Source organism: Scophthalmus maximus, chromosome 2, assembly GCF_022379125.1.
Source record: "Scophthalmus maximus strain ysfricsl-2021 chromosome 2, ASM2237912v1, whole genome shotgun sequence".
In the NCBI taxonomy this organism is placed as follows: domain Eukaryota; kingdom Metazoa; phylum Chordata; class Actinopteri; order Pleuronectiformes; family Scophthalmidae; genus Scophthalmus; species Scophthalmus maximus.
In genome coordinates, this window is record NC_061516.1 from 12,255,001 (window position 1) to 12,268,335 (window position 13,335).

Genomic DNA, 13,335 nt, shown 5'->3' on the forward strand with positions numbered 1-13,335 from the left:
CACAGTCAGTTTGAAGTTTAAATATAGCAGAACAGTCAGAAACACTCTGAGGCTGCACAATGCATGTACTGTACGGGGTCTCATAATACTTGATCACTATCAGTTGAATATTTGCGTTATAGGAAGCAGTAGAAGAAGCTTTTGTAGAAATATGGTGTTGCGTTCACATGTGGAACGGCAGGTGATGTTTGCAACATCTATGAATATCCAATCTGAACCTCCTGCTGATTTCTTGAGCCATTTCCTCCTGTGCACGAGGGTGTGACTACAGGCCGACACACGATCTCTCTGACAACAAAAATTTAAATTACCCTTAAGTTAAATTTTAGCTTCCAAGTGGTATGTTTAAATTATTATCCCGTAGTAATCGGCTTGCTCATTTCTCCTTTTTACTTTCTCTATATTCCTCGTAGAAAAAGCAGGTTTATATTAGTCGTGTCTGTAAGGATATTTTAACATCAATTAAGTATTCCAGTTCTCTTTTCATATCTGAGATCTCTGTATCTATTATCAGTGCAGTAACATTTACAAACTAATTGCAACAGCGGCCCTGAATAGTGGGATTCGGGAATTGCATTCAGTTTGGATCCCCTCATTCACCGAGTTACCAGGACAACCTTGCAGGCCTCAGTATCCTCACTAGTTTCCATGGTTACTGTGGCAGTCTCCTCATTGTCAGCGTTGGAAATTAGAGTAGGACTGTGACTGCATCCTTGTACTGCATACAGAACACATCTCAGCCGCATGCCAACCACACGTCTTGTGTTTCACACCCTCAGTCTTTACTGGGCAGTTTCCACACCCTGAATTTGACGCACACATAAGTGCTGCATGAATATGTGTGGCTGCTCTCGTGCTGATTGTCACATGTAGAATTATGGTAATATTTTAAAGAGAGTGAGAGAAGTTCATTATGAATTACAATTTAATCTACATTTAAGCTTCACCTCCTGCAGTGTATGCTGTATATTGATGCTGTTGTAATGTAAGAAACACGACTGATGTCAAATGTGAAGTGATGTCATTCAAAAGACGTTTTAGTAGAGCTGTCCAATCAACACACTGAATGAAGGCCTAATAATCAGCAGGCAGACACCATGAGAAATGTACCGTGAGAAGGATTCGGTCTCCACCCGGGACGGCCACATGGCCTTCCCCTTCTCTTTCCTCTTGCCCGCCTCCAGAGGGCGACTACAGATGAGGAAACAACCTAGAGTTGGTTTGCAGACACAGGCACAAAAAGGGTGACAATAGGTCATCTAACCTCCATGGATCATTTTAAGTCAAGGGAATATTTTATAGATTGGAAAGCACGTGTTCACTTTCTTTTTCAAGAGTGAGCGTCTTTCGAGAGGGAAGAAATCCTCCCAAATAACAGTGCCTGTAGTTTGCTGTGCTGTGTTGTGGTGAGCATCAAAGATGGAACTCCCTTCACCTCCATTGCACTGGCTGAATGACAAGCCATTATGACAACAGCTGTGCTTTTCAGATATATGATTCTGCTGTATGGCAAGCCTCTGTGTTATGTAGCAGAGGTTGCCAAAACCACCATCCATCTGTCCACAGTCGGCAAAAACCTGCTCCACCTCCACACCCTTGAGCAAGGGGCTTGGTCCCGGGCAGGTCTTTGGGCTTTAATGATGGTCTTTCTTTATTGGTGTGGGTTCTCAAAAGTATAAAAAAAAGTATTACAAAAAGAAAGTATACACTCTGATGGCTACATTTTCTGGATATTCTGAGACAGATATCACATTGTTTCTGTTCCTTTTACCTGGTTAAAATAATGTTTTCAAAACGTTGTAATCATGAACAAGTTGTTTTTTTTCAAGGGCAAATAAGAGGATGTTAGATCAGCTGATGGTTACCTTGTGGTAATAAACAGAGCCCGATTGGTGTCTAAAGGCCATCGTACTTTTGTAGACAGGGCCCCCAAACTCTGACTCATCTCTGACTCATCTGCTTTTCTTTCTTTCTATTTATTTGAGTTCATTATTTTATTCATCATGGCATCATTATGAAGTGCCATTATTACAATGTAAATGCCTGATTGGGGGATACACAGCACACACGCGGTGTCTGCATCGCCGGAACCGATGCTTTTCATTTTAGTTTGATCCGACTTGTACATCCTGTTTTTAAGTATAACGATAACACCCTGTTACTAAAGTATATCCAATGACATACATTTTAATCATAACACATGTCTTTGACTGTTATCACTGGAACGTCCAGGTGTGACATTGAGCCGTGTCAATAAAGAACAGTAAAGATAGACTTCAAATTGTTTGGAAGAAACTGATTGTTTTTATTTGACAGCTCTTTTCAGATTAGGACTTTGTATATGACAGATTCATAAATTGCAGTGCATTGTCAAAGATCAAACCAGGGGTTTCCATCCGTGTGTCACCAGCCTGACACAGATTCTGTAACCACACCTCTGAGGGAAGCTGATCAGTTCCAAACAGCATGAGAAATGTCAGTGATTTCTACTGAGACTGAACGTGTGACTGAGAACAACAATAGTAGATTCAGAAGACACCTATGAAACCCTTGCATCTTCCCTATGGTCCGTCAGAGAGGCCCTCTGCGCCGTACTGCGCCGTCCACGGTGACGTTGAGACAGGTCACCTGGTCACTCTGACCTGCCACAGTGAGCGTGGGAGCCCCACCCCCACATACACCTGGACCCGCCTGGACCAGACTAAGACCAGGAGGCCTCCACTGGGAAGCAGTGAGTACTGTGTATGTGTGACGCACTAGTACATGTTGACACAATCATCCATTCATAAACATATGTGCTCTTGTTTCCCCAGTAACCACAACTGGAATGTATAAAATCAGAAACATCTCTGAATTCGAGTTTGGGGAGTACCAGTGCAACGCCACGAACGTGGCGGGCTTTTCAACTTGCACTATTGAGCTGAGTTCTGGTATGATCACGTTGTCTCATTTATTTGTTTCATAAAAAATATCTGTATCATCAGCAAAAATGCAAAAAAAATTATAATGAGGGTCATTCGTGGATATATGTAAGTTGTGAACTTGTTGTGCAGAAGTGGGAGATGGAGTGATTGCTGGTGCAGTGATCGGCGCGCTGCTGGGGTGCGTCCTGATCGTCCTGGTGGTGTGGTTCATCGCTCACACCGTGAAGAGGCACAGATACAAAGCGGTGAAAGAGGCCGACGAGATGAAGTAAGATTCTAGTTTCTTGATGTTGCAATTCAACCTTGTGATTTACTTCATGGCGTCACATCAACTCAACGCTCTCTCTCTCTCTCTCTGTCCACTAGGAGGAGCTCCCACCAGGCCCAGGAAGCTGCAGAGAGCGTTCCCGTGGCAACCACTGCCGGAAACCTCCACGGTGTGGAAGATGAGCCACAGGCCTAAAAAAGGGCCTGATGAAATGAAAACAACTGGAGCAACGTCATTCATCATGTCCAGGATGTTCAGTGTTCAACACACGTCATTCTCACATTCAATCAATACCACCACGTTACGTTCATGTTTGATATGACGTGAAGTCGGGCTATTTTCAATTTGCCTGACTTGTTTGATGTTTGTTTTTTATAACTCAAACCTCTGATGGAGTGCAGATGCAATTCTTCTAACATGGTGTTGACCACAAAAAGCCTTTTTTTTTTTTTTTTTTACATGTTTATTTGACCATTTTCATAGAATGACAATCGGTGCATGATGATGACTCATCCATTTTTAGATGTCCAGAGATAGATCGGTTTAGATTAGATAAGATAGGAAATAAATATCATAATCAATACAATACAAATTGTTGAATCACTACATAAATACATCTTGTAATACAAACTGCAGTTCTGTGCAACAAAACTCATTGCATGCTTTCATCTTTTACAATTGCATTTTTAACATGTGGGTTTGAACCCGGCGATTAAAGCATTCTAATTCTTTCAGATGATAAAATATCTTTTTTATATGTATCTTTATTAAAAGTTAATATTACAGTCGAATTCTTGAAGGGAATGGGAGGAGAAGCAATCCTAGATTAAAATCCCATTGATATTTGGTTTGTACAAACTGTCAAGCAGCTGTGGATAAAGTGAGAGTACTGTGTGTATTAACATTTACAGATTCTGATTCAATAAAAATGTTGTGCTTTCTGAGTTACCGTGTCATGTAACTCTCCAGAGATCGACAGCATGGTGTTGTCCAGGTGGCAGCAAACTCACACTGTAACTCAATCACACAGTCAGATCACTGTGAAGGTTTACTTAAGGCAGAGCCAGGTAGCTACTTACACTTAATGAAGAAAACTACAGGGACTACCTTGTAGAGCTCCTCATACTGATCATGTTTGACCATTCATTTCTGCACATGAATCACCGCCTTGTCTTCAGGTTTGAATTCTTTATCCTGATCCACCTCAGATCTACAGTTGTTTAGACGGCACCTTGCAGATCAGGAACCATTTGACTGTGCATTTTATCAAATATGTCCTACATAAACTCCCACTGTGCAACTGCCCACATGGGAAACCTAGGGGAGATCTGTGTGACCTGACAAGATTCATACTGACCTTGGTATCAAGACGCTTTTCCCCCACAGATGCTCCCTCAAGGTATGGGTGATCTTTCTCAGTTCTGTTTTACATTATTCTGAAGATTTTCACCAGGTTCACTTGTAAATAGTTGGGAGGGCAGTGGTGACCATTTTTGGTTGCATTTTATTGCAGGTAAAAAGCCACAAATCACTGGCTCTGACACAAACGGCCGTGTATTAACAGCTGCAGATTAATTATTGACATTTTGCATCATGTCAACCTTGTTCATTCCCCCATTAGTGAAAGCAAATATTAAATCGCTCTCTTTCCATAAGCACGACCAAATCCATAAATTTCGTGCACATCAACTGAGATCTCTAATTATTTGTTAACTGTGAATGCATCAGAAACACCTTCAATATGTTTCCTTTAACTGCTGCTTGACACCTTTACAGAGCCAACTGTGGAGTTTGCTTACACAACCTCATATTGAATTTGACTTAACACGCCAACCTCATTATGAATGGCATTAAACACCACATTGTGCCACAGCTGTGGTAGATAAAACGGAGGTGTTTAAGGGGCTTGTTTGGCAGAATTTAATGACAGTCTCACTCTGACACAGCGAGACAAACCCAGCATCCCCCTAGCTAGAGATCGGAGTAGTGGACGATCTTAAAGCGCTGTGAGCGTGTTATGATGAACACGGCTGGGCTCAGGCATCGCTGATGGTTTTTATATTCTGATTAGTTCTACGTTTTGCTGGAATTTGCAAACAGATGTGACATTTCAAAAAAGTATATCTCAAACTGAATTAAGTGCCTCCTTTGTTCCTTTGCAGACTGGCTGTACGTATCCTTGCAAACAAAGTCTTGCAACAATGCCACACCTGCAGAAAGTGGTTTTGCTGATTCTCGAAATCATCATCATCTTAAAAGTAAGTTTGCATTTTGACTGAGAGGTACAACTCACTACACACAGATATTATATGCACGCTGCTGTAAAACCACATGGACCCTGGAGTCACTTGCACTCTTGAGACACTCGGGTCATAAAACAATGTTATTTGTTATTTTCATTGGCAACGTCAGTCTGTCGGTCAATCTGCCACTTGTGGCCCAGACTGAAATATCTTCACAACTGAATAAACCATGACATTTTACAGGGGCCTCATGCCCCGTTCAAGATGCACTGAAACAACTTTGGTTGATCTATTAACTTTATTCAGTAAGTAGCCTGACAGAACCACTAGCATTGGTCTAGACTTGTATTCATATCTTAGTTTAGACTTGTATTCATATCTTAGTTATTTCCCTACAATGTGACCCACATTAGCCTGAATGCATAGCACAGATATTAATTATACCTTCCTGACAATCACTGAGCATCGTCCAGTAACATTAACTGGAACTACAAAAGGCATTTGCTAGAGAAACTGCGGAGGGATCTCTGTCTTCTGCACAAGCTGAATATAAGCTGTGCTGCTGCCTTGAACCGGTTAAAGTGGCAGCAAACTGTAGTGAGAGCACGTTGCTTTGAAAACTTGGATGTTGAAATGTAACACTGGAGCTGGAAGCTGAAGGAACAACATCTGAAGAAGCAGACACGCTGTTGAAACTGCTGAGAGGCAAATGACTTCACTGCCAAAGATGGAAGCAGAACTAAACGACTTTACACTGTGAAAGACGAAATTCTTTGTTTTCTTATCAGACGGATGCACTGCATCCTGACTTTTCTCAACAGTTAAAATGGATAGAAACAGAAAATAAGTCTGTGTGTGTGTGTGTGTGTGTGTGTCAGGTTGTGTAAACATCACATAGACAAGAAAAGGTGCCCAAGGGCGACTGACCAAGGGGCGACTGATAAAGTATCAGGAGCACCCCTCTCAGTATAACCCAGCACAGTTCAACAGCAACACAAATTACAGCCCCCCAAATGACCATTGAAATTATAGATTTCGATAAGATTCTTCTGACTCGAAGAAGCACAGATTTAATTAAACCTTTATAAATATCTAAACAACAAGGCACAGCAGTGAATCAACCTTCACATGTCCAGGATCAGGCCTGCAGGTCAAAGCCACGTGCAGCGCTGAGGACGTCGTCTCTGGTCAGATAACATCCACAGAGCTGCCTCAAGCCGGTGAAGGACTCCCTGCCATGCATGACGCGCCAGTTGTCTATGAAAATCACCTTAATAAGAAAAGAGAGGGGATAATCCTTAGATTACACTGAATTACACTTTGCCTTAGTCCTAAAACTGTAGATTTATTGGTTGAGACAGTCAGGAGTTTTCTGAATGCAAAGATTTAGTGGCGGTCCCTTCGATAAGAGACAATTTCTTACTTTCCCTGGAGTCAGTTTCACCCACAGCTCGTTCTCTGGCCGCCTCAGTTCTGTTGTCAACTCCCGATATGCCACATACCATCGCTGGACCACGTCATGGGGCACTGTGTTAATCACGGATCGATCATAGTTGTTGTATCTGTTGGAAAGAAAGATTCCTGTAAAGAACATTCCTTTACAAAAAAAGAAAAAAAAACAGCAAGAAAGTAACTATTATAACTTCTATAAAGTTTCTAAACTTTTTTTATTGTGTGTAACAAGAGTAACGATACACGGAATACAAATGGAGCAAAATGTAAGAGCAAGTTTAATCCAACAGTGGAGCTGATTAGATGGAATTTTAACGCAAACCTGGAACATGCAATAACGCATCTAATAAGAATTTACGACGACACAGACATGAGTATGATGACATCAGCGTTGAGCACTGCCGACCTGATCAGGTAAACCTCATTGTTCCATGGGTAGACGTCGAGCACGGGGCCGATGCCGTTCATGTGGTTCCGGTGGTTGTCAGAGTTTTCAATGTACTCGTGCCTGATGGGCACATGGGCAAGCAGCTCAAAGTTTTCACGTGACTGCTGCCGTAGTTTCTCCGCAGCATGGAATCCATCCACGAGCAGCGTCTTCCCCCCAGTCCCCTCGTGCTTTAGGCAGTGGAAAACCTGTATGCTGCAAAAAACAATCAGTGGTATCGAGTAAAAGCTGCAAAGCTGTTTGCAGTTGGCAGCCCCTGTAAACTTCGCAGTTAATGTTTTTTCGTTAAATGTGACTTTTTCACTTCCATTCTATTGGGACCGTTTTGAAATCCCACATCAGTCCATCCCCGTGCACTAACCCGCACGGCTCCTGAAGGTAGGAAGTGTCAGTGTGACGATCCAGGGCCAGCTGGCTGTAGGCAGTGTCTCCTCTGGAAAAATCTGAGGTAAAGCACCACATTCTTCCATATGTGGTCTCTCTGGTGAATAACACATACAAAAATAAAACAAGTGTTTTAGGGATAAGTGGACAAGGCACAACGCCTTCCGCATTGCCTGTAAATGCAGAATGTCTTTTGCAAGGAGAAAGAGTGTCACTGCAGCAAAGGACAGAAGAAGCACTCGATACCTGATGAGACTGACCCTCTGGCAAACGGCCTCTGTGGCCTCCACCGTGGCGGGGACGTCGTCGACAAAAGCGATCCCGTACAGAAGGTAGTTGTGCAGAAACTTCTTCAGTTCGTCATCGCAGCTCATGAACGTCTCCCACTTGGCAGACGGTACGTTTGCATTTTGGTAGATGTCCGAGTTCCACAGGATGCGTGGCTGGACGCTGCTCTTCTTCTTTCCCTCATAGCTGTTCTGAGCCAACCAGCTCAGGCTGTACTTTGACACGTGACCACCGGGCCCTGGGATAGAAACAGGGAAAATATTCTTATTAACAGAGAGATTGACCTGATCTTGACTGATCTTTATTAGATTTTCATGAAAGGTTAAAGTATACCGGGGATGGAGTCAACATACAGTGATGCTAACGTCATCTGTATATTTGTCATCAGCAAACAACACCTAAAATATTGATGAGTGACAAGGTTGCCAAGCAAGACTGGATTACCAACTGGGATAGCGGGCAATGCCCCTGGTGGACCAGACACACGGAACCAGGGTTCACTGTAGTTTGTTTTTTTTACCTCATTGATTGACTGCAAGTTTGTTTGGTGAAAATATGCCGTACAAAAGAAACTGAAATGATAGAAGATTCAAGTTCTACAAATAGTTTTAACCTCAATGATGAATCTCTCCAAGGTGCCAGTGATTTCAGATGTATTTTGATTGGCTGTCGGTGCTTCTGTCCCTCATCCAATCACTCTGAAACTGATCCCAGATCCCAGAGCCACTGTTGTTGTCTTTATACTCCTGCTGTGGACCCCACCACCCCCTTGATCATTTTTAAAATGAAATACTTCAACTGCCCTGATATACAACCCAGATTACGAGTAAGATGGAATACCTGTATTCACCACTGCAATTTTCTCTGTATCCAACCAGTAAAAATTATGGCTGTGTTTAGCTGAACCGAGACCAGTGACCATTTTGTAGTATTTTCATCCTAATTATGTAAAGTTGCCAGAATGTGCTAGAATAGAAAACACAACTGGAACAATTACCTCCTTACTGCAATAAGGAGGTAATTGGGGAGGAATCACACTGAGTGGTGTATAAACCAGACTGGTGCCCATAGAGAATAAGGCTGGACATCTCCAAGCTGCCAGACTCAGGCTAACTGTGGGGTCGCAACAAGGCGGGGAAAGAAAGTGTGTGTTTGGCGTGAAGCCAGAGTATTTCACTGGCAAGAGACACCATAGCACCTGATTCCCTTTCCACACCAGGCAGCATCAGGACCAGTTATTCCTCTTATTCAAAAATCAGGCAGCTAAATCCCTTGTGGCTTTCATTCTCTTATTTTATTTTTGGCTTAGCGTTGCTAGTGGAGACAGAATAAGGGATGGGTCCAGCCAGTCTGGGTTTTGTGCTAGTTAAGATAGTTCTTCTCAGGGGAGCAGCTCAGTGGCTTGGAGGTCTGCACCATCTGGGTGATTAAGAGGAGGAGGAGGAGGAGGAGGTGCTGCGTCCTGTGCAGGGCGTGGTATCATGTGAGAGGAGGAGAGACCTGCAGCTCCCAACACCTGTATTACATTCATCTGCCCTTTGTCTCTGACACTACTTGGGCGGGCGTAAGGTTGTTTTCAAAAATAAAAATGCATTGAACTCTCCGAATGCATGGAAAACACAAAATTAAATGAGCAGCACATATGGGTGAGTGCATCACTGGACACATGCCAGTCCAAACTTTTTAAACCCTTGTGCATGCAGTTAATAATAATAATAATAATAATAATAATAATAATAATATATTGAATTTATAAAGCGCTTTTCAGGAACCCAAAGCTCAGTTAACATCGGATATCACAGGTGCACTCACTCTTTAGTGTTGATTTTGACATTTGGGGCCTGCGTTTTTCACAAGGTTAGAATTTGCCCTCTGACCAGTGCTACGTCTTCAGTACTTCCTGGAGGCTACAGTGACTCGCTATAGATTAGGGATGGGCAACTGGCGGCCCCCGGGCTGCATCCGGCCCACATTGTCACTCAGTGCGCCCCGCGAGTCAATTTCCAAGAGGACGCTCCCTCGAAATGAAAGAGGCTTATTGCCAAGCAACTGCTGTCCTGCCCGTCAAGCCAACGACACACGACGAAGAGAGACATGAGCGGCCAAACAGCAAAACTGGACCGAGAGAAACGTCACCGAGCACAAGTACTTGGAAGCGTCTCTTTTACACACCAGAGCTCGTGAGTACGAGTCAACCCTGTGACACATGAACGAGGCAGCTTTTTTCTGACTGGGAGCATTACTAAATGCACTTGAATATGAAACATGGAGATGTTGCTCAAACATACTTTGATTACCGTTATATATTTTGTTGTGTTCATTTATTTAGTAGCTATAATTGGCTACTTGAATGATGGGGTTACAGTATTCTACTGGTGAAAGTGCATGGTCACAATCTGGCCCTGTGGTAGTAAGGATAATAATTTTTCCTGCCCTCCCTACCATCAAAGTTACCCATCCCTGCTATATAGGGATGAGATGCGCCAACTTGTATGCATACAAAACTTGCATATGGCCTCTTGAAAGGTGTTGCAATTCTCTGGTCGCAGATAAAAGCCAATAAAGACGGGTTACATAACGCTCTGTTTAAGCCTGAATTATCGTTTTATGGTTTACAACTCAAACTATCCAGGTTTTGACTTTGTTGCCTGGCGACACCCTAAGGAGTGTCAGAGTGAATATTTGCACATTAAAATATGATCATGACAGAGGGACAAAAAGGGTTTTGCTCCATCCGATCATAATTTTCTTTTGACGACGAAACGGAAGAAACACTTAACGACGAAATGGAAGAAACACTTATTGATAGTGCTGTAAATGCATGGCCAGACTTGTTCAAATGTAAACATGTATCTGCCAAACACAGAGCACACTGGAAAATATAGTATTTGTATTTTGGTATAGTTTTAGTAGCAGATTGTAGTATGTATTTTGTTGTAAAACCCAGAAACCAACCGTACAAACGCGGGCCACATGTTTTCACATGCACATAATAAACTATAATATAGTCTGGGATGCAGGTTTTGCCCACAAGGTGGGGAACCACCTGAGAGGATGATGTGATGCTTCCTCAGCAAAGAAAAGAAATTAAAACATGCAACATGACCCTGGGGGTCCTGGGGGTCTCTGGGGCCTCTGGAGCCAAAGTTGGGTGCTTCGTCCTGCTGGTAAGCAGTAACCCCTCATTTTGTAATGTCATCACAATGCTTCTATTTTCTAATAATATGTTTTTAGTTCGGCGCTCTTCTTTGTAAAGGGGACTCACACGCGAGGACGAGGTGACCATCCTCCAGCGCTGTGCAGTCAGGGCGGATGTCCAGGTCGATGCTCACGGTGTCCAGGTTCCTCTGGTTGGTCTTGGAGTTGTAGGAGGATGCGGAGCGGCAGTGATCCCGCAGCCACACGTAGTTCAGACGGATCGGGGTCCCCTCGTGGTGGACCACTGGAGGTTACAAACAAGTGTCCAACTAAACCTGACGTCTGATATCAAGGATATGCAATACATGTTCGAAAGCCTTGCCATAACATACCCGGGGGGTTTGTTTGACCGCGCACGAACTCAGCAAACCCGATCTCGCTGTGTACTCACCGAGGTGGTCGTCGTGCAGGCGGAGAGCAGCGGCGGGGGTCGCCGCGCAGGCGCGGGTCACCTGCAGCTCGCGCCTCCACGGACGAGCCCGACTCAGCGCGGGTCGCAGGCTCCTCTGCAACGCGCCCAACATCGCGGCCACCGGCGCAACTCGCTTCCGAAAGAACGAACCTTGGAGATTAACGGCGCAGGTCGCGGAACAGGCCCCTTCACTGTCACTCCAGCGAGTCGTTCATCCCATAACATTCATCACGTCAAGCCCCGGGATCAATCATTAAAGACTGCACAGTTTCTCACGTGAGGTGGTTCGATGCCGCTCAGGTCGGACCTCTGGCACAGGTTTGCGCGCAACCGGATGTTTACAAAGATTGTAATGTTGGGTTCAGTGTGGATCACTTGTTGCCGACTGAGCGACAGAACCTGCCTTTTTTCCCTTAAAGCTACAGTGTGTAATATTTCCGAGAACTTTTTCACCGGAATTGAATATATTGTCATGAATGTATGATCACCTGCAACAAAGAGCCGATGTTTTTTCTTCACCTTTGAACGACTTAAATATAGTTACACGAGGTGGACCCGACCTCCGTGTGAGAATACGTCGCATTCACCTTGAATTTTTCTGTAGTAAAACCGGAAATGGAATCAGCGGTGCGCCACCATAAAGTGTCCCCTGTTGGTTGCTCAGTTGGTTGCGGTTTGCAACTTTACCACCCAATGCCGCCAGAAAATGACTGGGGCTTTAACGTTAATGTGAAACGTGGAGTCGCCCTCTGCTGGTGATTCCAGAGAATACAGGCTTCAGGCTTTTTATACAGTCTAGACTCTATGGGTTCCAGTGACCAGGACACATTTGTGTTCACACAGGCAAACCAATGTGACTACATGCGTTCCAGACCTGCTCCGAATGTGGTCTGGTTTGATCGGACCGCAAATGCGTCCGAAATGTGCTCGGTTGTGCTCACACCTGTACTTAGAGCTGTCCACTAGTGATCGGATCACCCAACATGGATGTTAACACCAGGTGTGAACAGGACCCAATTGTTACTTTAGTTGATTTTGGTAACGCTCCACGGTATGAGAGTGAAAAGGCTGAATATTTTTGTGGCATCACTTTTCAACGATCCCTCAGAGACCTTCATTTTTTTTTTTTTACCAGCTGGGAACTCTGGTTGCAAAGCACATCATTTGTGTTTTGACACAATAATCATTTCGTTCATGAGTGATTTATATGGAAAATTTGATTCTGTAGGTAATCTTGACAACTTTACCCTAGTCCTCCAGCCAGTGTGATGAGTTTGGCTCACAATGCAAAGATATTGGTACAGAGCCAAGATCTCATCTGATCACTGGCTTCAGTGCGTGTGTTTGGGATACGTTGCAGGTTGGGTGGGTGGAGTGAATGAGCTTGTCTTTACTTAAAAAATCTTTGTTGAACAAAGTGGTTCTTGATTGACTCACCATATGATTTGAAATGAACTGATCACATTCAAACAATGTAGGCCTGATTACCTCAGAGATAAACTGTATGTTCTTTGGTAATTACAGTGGAACCTATAGGCTCACTTTAACAACAGCACAAACCTAGCACCATTAGTGTCGAAATATATTACTTTGGTATAAATGCATGATTATATAAACACATTTTCTCCTTATGTTATGTGTAGTTTGAGGCACCTTTCTACAATTCCCAAAATCAATACAAACAGAGATGAATCAAAGAGCATGTTGTCTTCTGTATC

The 13,335-nt window shown here is 43.5% G+C and overlaps 2 protein-coding genes across 2 annotated transcripts in view; one reads left to right on the forward strand and one right to left on the reverse strand.

Annotated features, from left to right (window-relative positions):
• LOC118300348 (V-set and immunoglobulin domain-containing protein 1) overlaps window positions 1-4,136 on the forward strand; it is a 6,123-nt gene extending 1,987 nt beyond the window's left edge. Inside the window, exons 4-7 of the mRNA XM_035624650.2 lie at window positions 2,576-2,731; window positions 2,814-2,930; window positions 3,054-3,192; window positions 3,291-4,136. Of these exons, the coding sequence (XP_035480543.2) occupies window positions 2,576-2,731; window positions 2,814-2,930; window positions 3,054-3,192; window positions 3,291-3,387 (509 nt within the window). The 3' untranslated portion in view covers window positions 3,388-4,136. The remainder of the gene's footprint in view (window positions 1-2,575; window positions 2,732-2,813; window positions 2,931-3,053; window positions 3,193-3,290) is intronic.
• A 2,330-nt stretch (window positions 4,137-6,466) lies between these two features.
• On the reverse strand, window positions 6,467-12,101 carry tmlhe (trimethyllysine hydroxylase, epsilon). Its single transcript, XM_035624649.2, has 7 exons — window positions 11,597-12,101; window positions 11,273-11,449; window positions 7,966-8,245; window positions 7,697-7,816; window positions 7,294-7,530; window positions 6,859-6,997; window positions 6,467-6,705 (listed from the first exon to the last, which is right to left on the reverse strand). Exons 1-7 carry the CDS (start codon window positions 11,727-11,729, stop codon window positions 6,574-6,576), a joined length of 1,218 nt encoding a protein of 405 aa, XP_035480542.1. The 5' UTR covers window positions 11,730-12,101; the 3' UTR covers window positions 6,467-6,573.
• Between the last annotated feature and the right edge of the window lie 1,234 nt (window positions 12,102-13,335).